General features: G+C 43.6%; 1 protein-coding gene across 1 annotated transcript in view; it reads right to left on the minus strand.

Moving 5' to 3' along the window:
* hsd17b4 (hydroxysteroid (17-beta) dehydrogenase 4) overlaps positions 1–13,063 on the minus strand; it is a 110,815-nt gene that overhangs the window by 78,111 nt on the left and 19,641 nt on the right. The window contains exons 5-10 of the mRNA XM_055633148.1: positions 11,822–11,843; positions 7,588–7,634; positions 6,197–6,281; positions 5,881–6,068; positions 1,969–2,060; positions 1,843–1,867 (exon numbers count right to left, since the gene is read on the minus strand). Of these exons, the coding sequence (XP_055489123.1) occupies positions 1,843–1,867; positions 1,969–2,060; positions 5,881–6,068; positions 6,197–6,281; positions 7,588–7,634; positions 11,822–11,843 (459 nt within the window). The remainder of the gene's footprint in view (positions 1–1,842; positions 1,868–1,968; positions 2,061–5,880; positions 6,069–6,196; positions 6,282–7,587; positions 7,635–11,821; positions 11,844–13,063) is intronic.

Genomic DNA, 13,063 nt, shown 5'->3' on the forward strand with positions numbered 1-13,063 from the left:
GGCGCTGAAGAGGCGGCCAGTTCTGCTGTCGGTTCCCGGCGGCCGCTCGCAGCCACCCGAGCTGCTTCTGTCCCCGGCTACAGTGCGGTGGCTCCGCATCCGGAGCGCCGCAGCAATGGTGAGTGAGTTACCGGCATTATCCCCAACCCCCTCCTTCTCAACACTCCTGCCCTCCCCTCAACTTTACCCCTGACACAGACTCTCCACACGCTGTGAAAGGAACTTTCCCCCCAATTGGTCCCTTGAACAAGTGTTGTCATTCAATTAGATGACAACTGATTCAACTTTTCCCTGTACTCTCGTTTTTTTCACCATCTCTCCACCTGCGATCACCCTTCACCCCCCACCCATTCAGTAATTCAGAATAAAGGAGACTAGGAAGCCTTGGGCAAATTGAATTGTTACTATTTTTATTTTTATTTTTACGGTGAGAACAATCTGCGCATGCGGGGTTTTTTTGGGTTTTTTTAAAAGCCGACTGACTGCCTACCCCGAGTTATTACTCACAGCACGTTCCTGTGCTAAAGGAACAGAGGAGTTTTTCCAAAGCTAAAAAATACTTGAGTGGCCAAGTCAATCACCCGATCTGAACTAATTGAGTATGCCTTTTATATGCTGTAGAGAATACTGAATGGGACTAGCCCCCAAAACAAGAATAAGCTAAAGATGACTGCAATACAGGCGCGGCAGAGCATCACCAGAGAAGACATCCAGCAAATGATATGCAACAAAATTCTAAACATGACTACTTTCATTTGCATGACATTGCTTTGTCCCAAACATCATGGTATCCTGAAATGGGGGGGACTATGTATAAACGCATGGTGAGAACAAAATGGATAAAAATGGCATTTATTAAAATCGGACAATGTGCACTATAACCACATGTGATTATTTTCTATTACAAATCTCAAGTTGTGGAATACAGAGGCAAATAAATCAATAAATTATGGGTCTTTATGAAGGGCACACAGGTGAGAAATAACAAGGCCTAAATTTAATAACTCAAACCTGTCAAACTATCCAGAATTTAAAACTATAGCACTATTACAGTATGAATTGCTGCGTCAGTCTAGAGTTCAGTCCAATAGTCTCTCCAGTTGCCAACAGTCCCAAAAGGCGAACTCCAACATATATTAAGAAAAAAAATGTTTACGCTGGTTATTTCAGAAATTGGCCACAGCAGTTAAAAAGCATTGTCATAGCAGAGCATCAAATTCCAAGCCTATTTTGATCTTTCTTCAAGATTCTTAGTTTGAAACACATTTTATTACTCTATAACCCACTTGGAAACTCAATTTCCAATGTGCAATATCTACATCAAACATGAAATCCACACTACAATAAAACTCCAATAATCCATAACCCAATTGTTTAGAAATACCAGTGGTTCAGCTAGAGAGGGCTCTTAAAGATAGTGGAGTCAGGGGATATGGGGAGAAGGCAGGAGCAGGGTACTGATTGGGGATGATCAGCCATGATCACATTGAATGGCTGGCTCAAAGGGCCGAATGGCCTACTCCTGCACCTATTGTCTATTGTCTATTTTACCAGGTACTGATTTGAGCTATTCCCTGAACACACCAGGGCCCTAGTTCGTCCACTCCTTTTAAACTTAACAGGCCCCATTTCCTATGGTTCCATTAGAGTATTGAAAAGAAAATTCATCATACTGTATAAATTCTAATTAAAAAAATGAATGATGAGTGTTGAAGTATTAATTGGAATTACATCCAAAGTCTGTAAAATCAGCCTGTCTGGCACCAAAGTTATGAGCTTGCCGGATTAACAGTTTTGCTGTACCATGTTTCTTCAAGAATAATAATATGAAACTTCACTTACGTTTTCCAATCCAGCCAGCCCCCACCTGAATGAAAGGAGAAAACAGAAATACAAAATATTTCTCAATGCTCCATAAAATATGTGCAAAAGTTTAATCAAAATCTGATGTAGAGATAAACATCCTACCTCAAATAAGCTGCCATTCTCTTGGCAACTTTCGTGGCACAACCAAACCACCAAGGGTGCTATAAACTCAGGCTTCAAAGCATCCACTAATTCTAGAGTGAAGAGAATATCCGACTGAAAATGTTTTACTGCATCTCAAGATGCAATATCAATACCGATTCCCCAAATATCAAACATGTTTTTATCATTTTGCTTCTTTTTTTCCTCATTCAAACCTTTCCATATGATCTACCCGAATGGCTTAATCTCGCACTCCACAAATCACGGGCCAATGTTTGAACTGAATATTTTTAAACGTATAGCCTTCCGAAGATATTTAAAAGTTACTAGACCAAGGGGGACCCATTGGGTCCCGTCTCCTCAACGCACGGTTCCGGAGGGGAGCGACCTTCGGCGTCACTAACCCCCCCCCACGCACACTAACACCCCCCCCCCCCTTGATATTATATTAATATTATTCATTCGCACCTTTTACACCATCCCCCGCCCTATCCACTCACGTGTAACCCCCAACTGCGCAGGCGTGGCTAGAGGGGAAGGGGGGGTGGAGGAGTAGAGGGGGGGGGTAGGGAGGGGTTGGGGGGCGGCATCATCACAGGGGAGGGATGATTCCCGAACGCAATACTCCACCACTTACCCATAAGCCCCAATATTCACAATATTCAGAGAGGGAGGGGGGGGGGGGAGAGGGAGAGAGGGAGAGAGAGAGAGAGAGGGAGAGAGGGAGAGAGGGAGAGAGAGAGAGAGAGGGAGAGAGAGAGGGAGAGAGAGAGGGAGGGGGGGGAGAGAGGGAGAAGAGGGGGAAAGAGGGAGAAGAACAAACTTTTCGAGATCTAGAGAGGAGGGGGGCGGGCCGGCAGCTCGCGGGGGCCCGGGCGAGTCCGGAGCAATTGAGCGAGCCTTTTGCTGAGCCAAAATAGCGGAGGGCCGATGGGCTACGCCAGCGTTACAGAGGATCGGGCCGCAGACACGGAGAAGGTTGTCCCCTGTGAAGAGAGGAGAGGGAGAGAGAGGGAGGGAGGAGAGGGGAGGAGGAGAGAAGAGAGGGGGGACCGAGAGAGTGAGTGGGCTAGGAAAAAGCAGAGAGAAACATAACCGGCTTGACTCTCTGGAAGCCCACAGCTGTGTGTGGGCGGGCAGGGGCGTGGCTTCAAAGCTGCACGGGCAGCGCGGAGGAGAAACTTCTTCTGTGGAAAACAGATGCATTAATCCAGAGCATCGCGGGGGGATAGGGTTCCACAAGGAAAATTGTGATAGTCAGGCTGGGCGGCCTTTATATATTTTTTTTTAATGTCAATCAGAGGAGCGGATTTTTAAATCACAAGGAAAATCTCTACTGAAATATGTAAAAATTTCCCCATTTCGGCGTCTGGTTTTCGAGGAGATATGTTCCAAGGCAAAATGACTCGCACACACCCACACACACAGTTTTAAAGGTATACTAGACCAAGTGCCAACTAGACCCAACGCGCGGTTGCGAGGGGGGGGGGTTGCGAGGGGGTGAGCGGCCTTAGGCGTCACATACACGCTAACCACCTCACACACACTAACCCCCCCCCCCTTGAGATTATATTAATATTCATTCACTCCTTTTACCCCCATCCCCCCGCCCTATCCACACGCATAACCCCCAACTGCCCATGAGGGGGGGGGGGGGGGAGGGATGGAGAGGGAAAGGGGAGGGGGAAGAGATTGGGGGGAGGGGGGGCACGGCATCGCAGGGGAGGGCTGGTTCCCGAACGCAATACTCCACCACTCACCCATAGGTCCCAATATTCACCACTCCCTAGAGAGGGTGGGGGGGGGCAGAGAGGGCCCCCTCCCCCCCCTCGCACTTCCCTCCCACTCCTGCCTCTCCTCTCTGCCCTCCCTGGGAGGGGTGTGGGGGAGGGGTGGGAGGGGGTAGAGGCAGCACCTACCCAGGTCGTAGAGCCGGCTTTCCCACCAGGCGCCGGGCCCGGGCTAGCCTGCGGCAGGCATGGACAAGAGCGAGGCACGGAGTGATCTGAGGATGGTGAAAAGCAGCGGGGGGGACCAGCCGATCGTGGCTTCCGCAAAGTGGGCACCCACCAGCGTGACAGAGCCGGGCCAGGGGGGGGGGGAAACAGACGATCGGGCCTTCCCGGAGAGGAGGTCGTCCCCTGTGACGGGTAAAGAGGCGAGGAGAGAGGGGGGGGGAGCGGCTTGACTCTCTGGAAACCTGCGGCTCAGTGAGCGGGCAGTCGGGGGATGAGAGGGGCGGGGATTCACAAGCTGCGCCGACAGTGAGGAGAAGCTTCTTCAGCGCGTGAGCGCCCTGAGCTCACGATCTGCAGAACAAAGATCCTATAACGGAGCAGAGCTGTAGGATCTTTGCTGCAGATCTTTCTGCGCCTTTTGAAGAAGGTGGTGGGTGGGCTAATGTACCTCGTGGAAAACTGTGCATGCGCGTTGACAGCAGCTGCAATCATCCAGAGCGGCGGGGGGGGTTTCCACAAGGAAGGGCATTGTGAGGTCAGCAGCTGGGCAACCTTTATATTTTTTTAAAATGTCAGTTTGGTGATAACGTTTAGTAAATATCTCGGGAAATAATTGACCAAATTTATTGGGGATTGGATTTTTTAAATCATAAGGAAATTTTCTACCAGAAGATGTCAAAATTTCACTGTTATTGTAACGTCAGCAGCTGGGCAGCGGTCAGATTGGTCAACAATTTTAATAAAAAAAGTCAGGAAAATGATGTACCAAATGTGTAAAATGTACTGAAATATGTAACAATGTCCTCGTTACAGCGTCTGGTTTTCGAGGAGATACGTTTCAAAGGCAAAATGACACGTATGCGCGCACGTGCACACGCGCGCGCACACACACACACACACACAGTTTTAAAAGTATATAGATAGATATGATGGCTTGCACCATTCGGTCCATCAACTCTACTCCGCCATTCATTCTCTCCCTCCTAACCCCATTCTCCTGCCTTCTCCCCTTAAACCCTGATATTGGTACTAATCAAGAATTTATCTATCTCTACCTTAAAAATATCCATTGACTTGGCCTCCATAGCCTTCTGTGGCAATGCATTTCACAGATTTACCACCCTTTGACTAAAGAAATTCCTCCTCATCTCCTTCTTAATGGAACATACTTTGATTCTTAGGCTGTGACCTCTGGTCCTAGACTTTCCCACTAGTTGAGCCCTCAGAGTCACCGTCGGCATCCTACACTTCATAATACGAATTTAATGTAATTATGAGGTCCACTGTGTTCTTGTCAAGGGACAGTCAATTGAGTTAAAATACAGCATACTTAATTCATCAACTTTTCAAATAAATAGATCACAGATTGAGTATGTTGTGCCTCTGAGCTAAACCAATTAAGTCTGAAAAACATCAAAGCTCTCTCCTCAAATCTCTCCAACTCCACTGAACTTGTAAATGGGCTCATGCTTTTGGCCTAAGTTCCTCACCATTTAGGTTTTAAAGTACACTCAGCACTTTGCACTCATGGCATTCAAAGCACTCAATTCTGAGCTGTTAGTGGAAGTAATTGCCAGGTAGGCAGAGAAATAAGATCCTCTGAACTGCCTTGACAGATTGCAAATCCCTCTCTGCCACTTGGAAATCACTAGTTCACGACCACTCATTGTGGAGCAGTATTTTGGATGGAACCAAGATCCTTTGGGCCGCACTTCCCAAGTCCATATAAACCCAGCACAAATAGCAGACGAAAGCACCATCTCACAAACTAACTCCTTCTCCTGTCCCATCCTACATGTTAGAGTCTGCTGGCCCTGCATCACTCACTTCAGAACCCAAACAGAAGCAAATTATTTTTGATCCCAAGAGAGTTGCCTAGAGAGTTTCTAAGATATTAAACACCAATCCTTCTTAAGAATTAACTTTAGCAACATTGCAAAGCAATGTTACTTACCTTGAGGCAGAACAGTTTCGGTCAATCTGGATCCAGCTGTTGGAGCAATAGTATTACATTGGATGTTGTATTTTTGACCTTCGATAGCTAAAGTATTTGAAAGTCCCAGTAGTCCAAGTTTTGCAGCACTGTAATTTGCCTGCCCAAAGTTGCCATATATTCCAGATGTAGATGCAGTCATAATAATTCTGGCAAAATAAAAAAATATTTTATTGTAACAAATTGGGGGGTTTTTTTAAGCAAACAATGAACAATATCTATAGATATTCAAAATACAATATGCAACCATGCGGAAAGCACCAATTCTTTGTCTTACCTGCCATAATTTTGATTTTTCATGTGGTTCCACGCTGCTCTTGTGACTTTGAATGAGCCCCTCAAATGAACTCTCTGAATTAAATCTAAGAAGGAAAACATTTCTTGAACCAACCGGCTTAATTAAAATAATGTAGAAAGTTAAAGAACCAATATATAGTTCATGCCAAAGCAAGTTTAAATTAAATTGTTGAAGATTTTCATGGAGAAGGTACCAGGCTGAAGGTTTACGCCAAGAGACTAAAGACTGGAACTCTTGCTTTTACTAATGGCTGGGGAACGATTGCTCAGAGAGGCACAAAATGATCTCAGGGACGGAGCTGGTAAATCCAAAAGATTGCATGATGTTGAATTGTGAAATCTTGGCAAGAGAATGTGGGTTCAAAGTAGTATTTTAATATTAAGATCAGTAACAGAACATGTACTTTCACGCAGAATTATTAACATAGCGTCTGAAAGAGTGATCTTAAAGATTCTGCAACTAAGAAGAAAGTTACAGCAATGAAGGCAGCAAAAAAAGGAGTTATGCCAAAATTGCTATAAAGGCAGGATTGATTTAAATACAGGTGATCCCAAACAATTAAAACTGAGGCCAAAATTCTAAGCCAGTAAGAGTGCTAAATAAAATGTAGCCAACTGACTTTACATTTGTGTAACAACATTTGGTGAGGCCACACTTGGAATATTGGGTTCAGTTCGGTCACCCTGATATAGGATAGATAGCATTACTCTGGAAAGAGTTCAAAGAAGATTTGCGAGGATGTTGCCAGGTCTAGAGAGCCTGCGCTATGGGAGAAGGTTGAGCACGCTAGTATTTTATTCCTCACCGCGCAGGTAGAAGGGGTGATCTTATGCGCAGAAGTGCACAAAATCACGAGGGAGATAGTTAGGGTGAATGCATGGTCTTTTACCCAGGGGAGGGAATTAAGAACCAGGTTTAAGGTGAGGGGAAAGATTTAATAGGAACCCTTGGGACAACCTTTTCACAGAGGGTGATAGGTAAATGGAACGAGATGACAGGGGAAGTAGATGAGGCAGGTACAATAACAACATTGAAAAGACATTTAGATAGGTACTTGGATAAAAAAGGATGAGGGAGAAGGGCCAAAAGCAGGCAGGTGCAACTACATGGGGCATCTTGGTTAGCATGAAACGAGTTAGGCCGAAGGGCCCATTTTCATACTGTATGACTTATCATGTCTGCTTATCCAGTTGAAAAAATAATTTAAAGTTTGTCCAACAGTCGGGAATCATTTAATATCTAATGAAAGATGAATAATTTCAATGAAAATGTCATTAGAAAAAAATATACACATAACAATAGCATAGCCATGTAACAAATCTGGTTATCATGTTGAATTTGAACTGTAGCTCCATTCTGCACATACTCACCCCAATCCAAATCACTTGTTCTTGCAAAAGAACGATCTCTTAAAATCCTAAAAAATATCAAGGCAATTAAAAGGAAGTTAAAATGTGTTGCAAATTAATCAACTACCAGCAAAAGTAATTAAAATCTGACTTAAATTCTCTATATGCTAATGAATATCAAGCTTGCATGGGAAGATTTTCTCCTGGTATTTAAATGTTGAAGAGTATTTGAGGTAGAAATGTAGAACTAAGGAGCTGAAATGGTCTTTATTCGAGGAAAGAAGTTCTTTGTAAAACAGCTAAAACCAGCCACAGGATTAATAAAAACAGTTGATTGCTCTCAGGGTATGTACCAAGGTGTTTTCATGGTATTTCATAGCCTCAATAGCCTGCCATACTTTCACACATGGCTATAAATGGTTGTGCAGAGGATTTAATTGGCAACATAATACATCATTATTAAGATTAGTCGTTGCCATACACAGCAAGGTGCAATGTTATTCTTTGTCCACCTGAAGCGCATTGGTGAACATTATACATCCAGTAATGATAAACATAACAATACGTGCAAAACAGCAGAATGGTGCAAAAGAAATGACATGCAATGTGAAGCACTGTGTGTAAAAAATTGAAGTACACTAACAGAATAATTAAATGAGATAGAATTAGGAGTAAGGCAGCACCTCTGGGAAGTAGGTGTAAAAGAGGTGATTGGTTGAGGAGTTAGTTAGCATGGGGATGAAGCTGTCTTTAAGTCTGGACATCCTGCCTTTCAAGCTCTTATATCTTCTCCCAGAAGGTAGAGGAGACAAAAGGAAATGGCCAGTGTGGTAGTCATCTTTGATGACACTTCCAACCTTCCTATGCAAAAAGCATGAGGATGAACTAGATGGAACGTATTGACGAGCCGGGCTGAGATCACCACTATGCAGATTTGGGCAGTCAGGAGCAGAACAGTTGTCATACCAAGCCAAGATGCATCCCATATACAGAATACTTTCTGTAGCACATCTATAGACATTTGAGAGAATCCTCCTGGACATGGCAAACATTCTCAGATGCCTGAGGAAGTAAACATGCTGATGCTCTTTCTTGATACCACAAGTTAGGTTACTGGTGTATGGATGCCAACAAACTTGTACCAGTTGACCATCTCTGTTGATGAGAATACAGTAGTATTCGAATTAATGCTCTGCTTGGTCACATAGTCATGAGTGTACAAAGAGTAGTGGGGGACTGAGCACACAAACCCCAAAGTGCAACACTGTTGAGCGTCAGGATGAATGAAAGGTTATACCAGTTCTAACCGACCAATTGTCCAGAAATCCGGAAGTCCAGAAACCAGTTGCAGATGGAGGCCCCAAGGTCAAGCCCCCGATGTTTAGAGCTTATTTGGAATTATAGTATTGAAGTACAAGCTGTCGTCAATGAATAGCAAACTGATTCGGGTCTCCTCACTCTCAAGTTAATCCAGAACTGAATACAGTACGGAAAATATGATATCCTCTCTAGCCTATATTTCCTGGTTGCAAATTGGAGGGGATCCAGATTGTCCAGGAGATTGGCACTGATGTTTGAGAAATTAATTTGAGAAATTATTTCAAAAATGTATAGGAAGATTTGCATAAAGTCAGATTATTCAGAACTCAAGGAGTCCCTGTATTTGCTCTACCTGCAAAAAAACGTATTTCAATATTTCATGTGGCAGGTCCACAGATCTTTGTTCAGCAACATTCTAGTCTCACTCCATTTAAATAATAAATTCCTTGTTCATTCTTCCTTCCAAATGGATAACTTCACATTTGCCCACATTAGACTGCATCTATCAACTTCTACTGACTCACTTAACTTATCTGACTGCTCTTGTACACTGTGTCCATCTCCCAACTTACTTCTCCCAACTCCAGAACCAGGGGCCACAGTCTTAGAATAAAGTGGAGTCATTTAAGACTGAGGTGAGAAAAAACTTTTTCACCCAGAGAGTTGTGAATTTGTGGAATTCCCTGCCACAGAGGGCAGTGGAGGCCAAATCACTGGATGGATTTAAGAGAGAGTTAGATAGAGCTCTAGGGGCTAGTGGAGTCAAGGGATATGGGGAGGCAGGCAGGCAGGGGTTATTGATAGGGAACGATCAGCCATGATCACAATGAATGGCAGTGCTGGCTCGAAGGCCGAATGGCCTCCTCCTGCACCTGTTTTCTATGTTTCTATGTTTCTACTGACCCACTTTTCCATCTCCTCACATTTATCTGCAAAAATACTTCAAGCAGGTAATCAATGTAGATTATAAATAGCTAAGGCCACAATAGTTTCTTTGGTGATGTCCCACTACTTCTGATTGCTACTCCTCAAAATATTTGCTTATCCCAACTCTGTTTTATGTTTGTTAGTTGCTTCCTTATCTTTGCCACTACTACCTTCCCGGTTTCCACCCTGCAAAGTGCTGATTGCATTTAGCTTGTGCAGTAACTTGCCATATGCACTCTACAGGTAAATACCCTGCCTCTACTTGTTCTACTTCATCCATCCTGTGTTACTTCTTCAAATAACGTTACCAATTAAAAACAAACGATTACCTTTACACAAAGCTATATAGGCTTGTTTGATTGTCTTAGGCTTTTTCCAATATACTGTTACTACCTTCATAAGAATAGATTCCAGTTTCTCCCCCAATGAGAGCCATGTGTCTGTCTCCCTCCTTTCTTAAACAGTGGCACTCCATTTTCAGTTTCCAAGTCCTCTGGGAGGTCTTCAAATCAAGGGTTTTTTAGTAGATTACAGCAAACATTTCACCATAGAGCCACTTCCTTTGAGACCCTTGGATGCATGCCATTAGATCCAGGGTGCTTGTTGGACACTCAGTTTGCCTAGTACGTTTGATTCTTTGTTTTATATTCCCCCAGCCCCCTCCTTGAATATCCATTGTTATTGGAAAGATGTGAGTGTCTTCTGCCCTGAAGGCTAATGTCAAATAAATATTTGGAATCGTATTATTTTCCTTATTTCCCATTATCAATTCCACAGTTCTATCAGTTCTATGTTTCAGCTATTTTTTTTTAATCTGCCCATTGAATGTTTTATTATTGTGTTATATGATCTGAGTTTACTCTCAAACCTAATTTTCTCCATCATTTTTTCAGAGCCTTTTGCTGATTTACAAAAATGTCTCAATCCTTTCACCCACCACTAGCCTTCACAATGTTATATGCCTTTTCTTTCACTTAGCTGGCACTCTTAATTCGATCAGTTAGCCATGAATGATACATCTTTCTTATCGTGCCTTTTCTCACTCACCAAAATATACCTTAGCTGCGATTTATGAAAAACCTACTCAAATCTCTGCCACTGCTCATCTCTCGTCTTACTATTTGATGTATTTTTGCCGTCCATTTTAGCCAAGGCTGTCCTCATCTTTTTCTTTGTAATTGCTTTTATCTGAATTTAGGACATTAGGACATTAGTTTCAGACCAAAGCTTCTCACTCTCAAACGGAATTTGAAATTACATAGAAAATAGGTGCAGGAGTAGGCCATTCGGCCCTTCGAGCCGGCACTGCCATTCAATATGATCATGACTGATCAGCCAACTCAGTACCCTGTACCTGCCTTCTCTCCATACCCCCTGATCCCTTTAGCAACAAGGGCCACATCTAACTCCCTCTTAAATATAGCCAATGAACTGGCCTCAACTACCTTCTGTGGCAGAGAGTTCCAGAGACTCACCACTCTCTGTGTGAAAAATGTTCTTCTCATCTCGGTCCTAAAGGATTTCCCCTTTATCCTTAAACTGTGACCCCTTGTCCTGGACTTCCCCAACATCGGGAACAATTTTCCTGCATCTAGCCTGTCCATCCCCCTAAGAATTTTGTACGTTTCTATAAGATTCCCCCTCGATCTTCTAAATTCTAGCGAGTACAAGCCGAGTCTATCCAGTCATTCTTCATATGAAAGTCCTGACATCCCAGGAATCAGTCTGGTGAATTCTATCATTCTCTTCTTGGGCATCCTTTGTTAGGAGATGTTAGGCCGAGCAGAGTGAGAGAGAGGGAAAGGAGGGCAAGGTGGATTCAAACAACTCTCTCTCCACGATCCCAGGACAAACACTTGTTCCATTTAGCGCCTCCACATGTTCAAATTGGGAGCAAAACACATGCTAATAGAGACTTGCATGTTTGACATTCACATAGCAATCAGACAATTTTGGAATCAGACATTCTTTGAGGCTCAACACATAAGGTACTGCAGAAACTACTCACCCAGCATTGTTAACAACAATATCTGAAATAAAGAGAAAGAAAAATGGTGTTAGCCACAATAAGTTCGGAAGCTGAACCTAATAATGCTTTAAATAAAATGTCAATGGTAAATGATGATCGTGTAGCAAGATGGCACTGGAGAGGGGCAACTCTTTGCTTGCTGGTCTCAGAAGAGGATCTACTGTGATCCAGGTGTGGAGAAGCAGGAGGTGGGCAATGTCCTCAATTAATATCTCTCCATTGTTTTTATGCAGAGAAAGGCATGAAGACGAGGAAACCTGGGAAATTGAATGGAGGCGTCTTCAGGACAGTCCATATTAGAGAAAAGATGTTGCTGGATGTCCAAAGACATATGAAGGTAGATAAATCTACCTGCCTGATCAGATATATCCAAGGAAATGGTGGGGAAAAAACTGAGATATATATGAATCGTCGTTAGACACAAATGAGATGCCAGAAGACGGGAGGGTGGCTAGTGTTGTGCCTCTATTTAAGAAAGGCTGCAAAGAGAAACCTGGGGACAATAGATCAGTAAGCATAAAATCTGTGGTAGGAAATTACTGGAGAGGAATATGAGGGATAACATTTACATGCATTTGGAAAGGAAGACGTTGATTAGGATAGTCAGCATGGTTTTGCACTTGGGAGATAATGTCTCACAAATCTAAAAGAATTTTGAAGAAGTAACCAAATTTGCTAATGAGAGCAAGACGATAGATGCTGGAAAATGGAAGGTAGACAAAAATGCTGGAGAAACTCAGCGGGTGAGGCAGCATCTGTGGAGCGAAGGTCGTAGATGTAGTCAGTATGAACTTCAATAAGGCCTTTGATAAGTTTTCTGCATTGTAGGGGGCTCTGGAAGGTTTGATCGTATGGGATCCAGGGAGAGCAAGCTGACTAGACGGAGAATTTAGCAGAAGGTGGTGTCTTGGACTAGAGGCCGGTGACTAGTGGTGTGCCTCAAGGAGCGGTGCTGGGCCCCATTGTTGTTTGTAATCTAATCACAATTTGGATCAGAATGTACAACGCATAAATAGTAAGTTTGCAGACGACACCAAAATAGGTGGTATCATAAACAGTGAAGATAAGTATCAAGAAATACGGCACCAAGTGGACCAAGGAATGGCAAGTGGAGTTTAATTCAGGTAAGCATGAGGCATTGCATTTTGGAAAGTTTAAACAGGGCAGGATCGTCACAGTGGACAGTTGGGTCCTGGGGAGTGTTGGAGAGCAAGGGAATCA

This window comes from Leucoraja erinacea, chromosome 3 (genome assembly GCF_028641065.1).
Source record: "Leucoraja erinacea ecotype New England chromosome 3, Leri_hhj_1, whole genome shotgun sequence".
Taxonomy (NCBI): Eukaryota; Metazoa; Chordata; class Chondrichthyes; order Rajiformes; family Rajidae; genus Leucoraja; species Leucoraja erinaceus.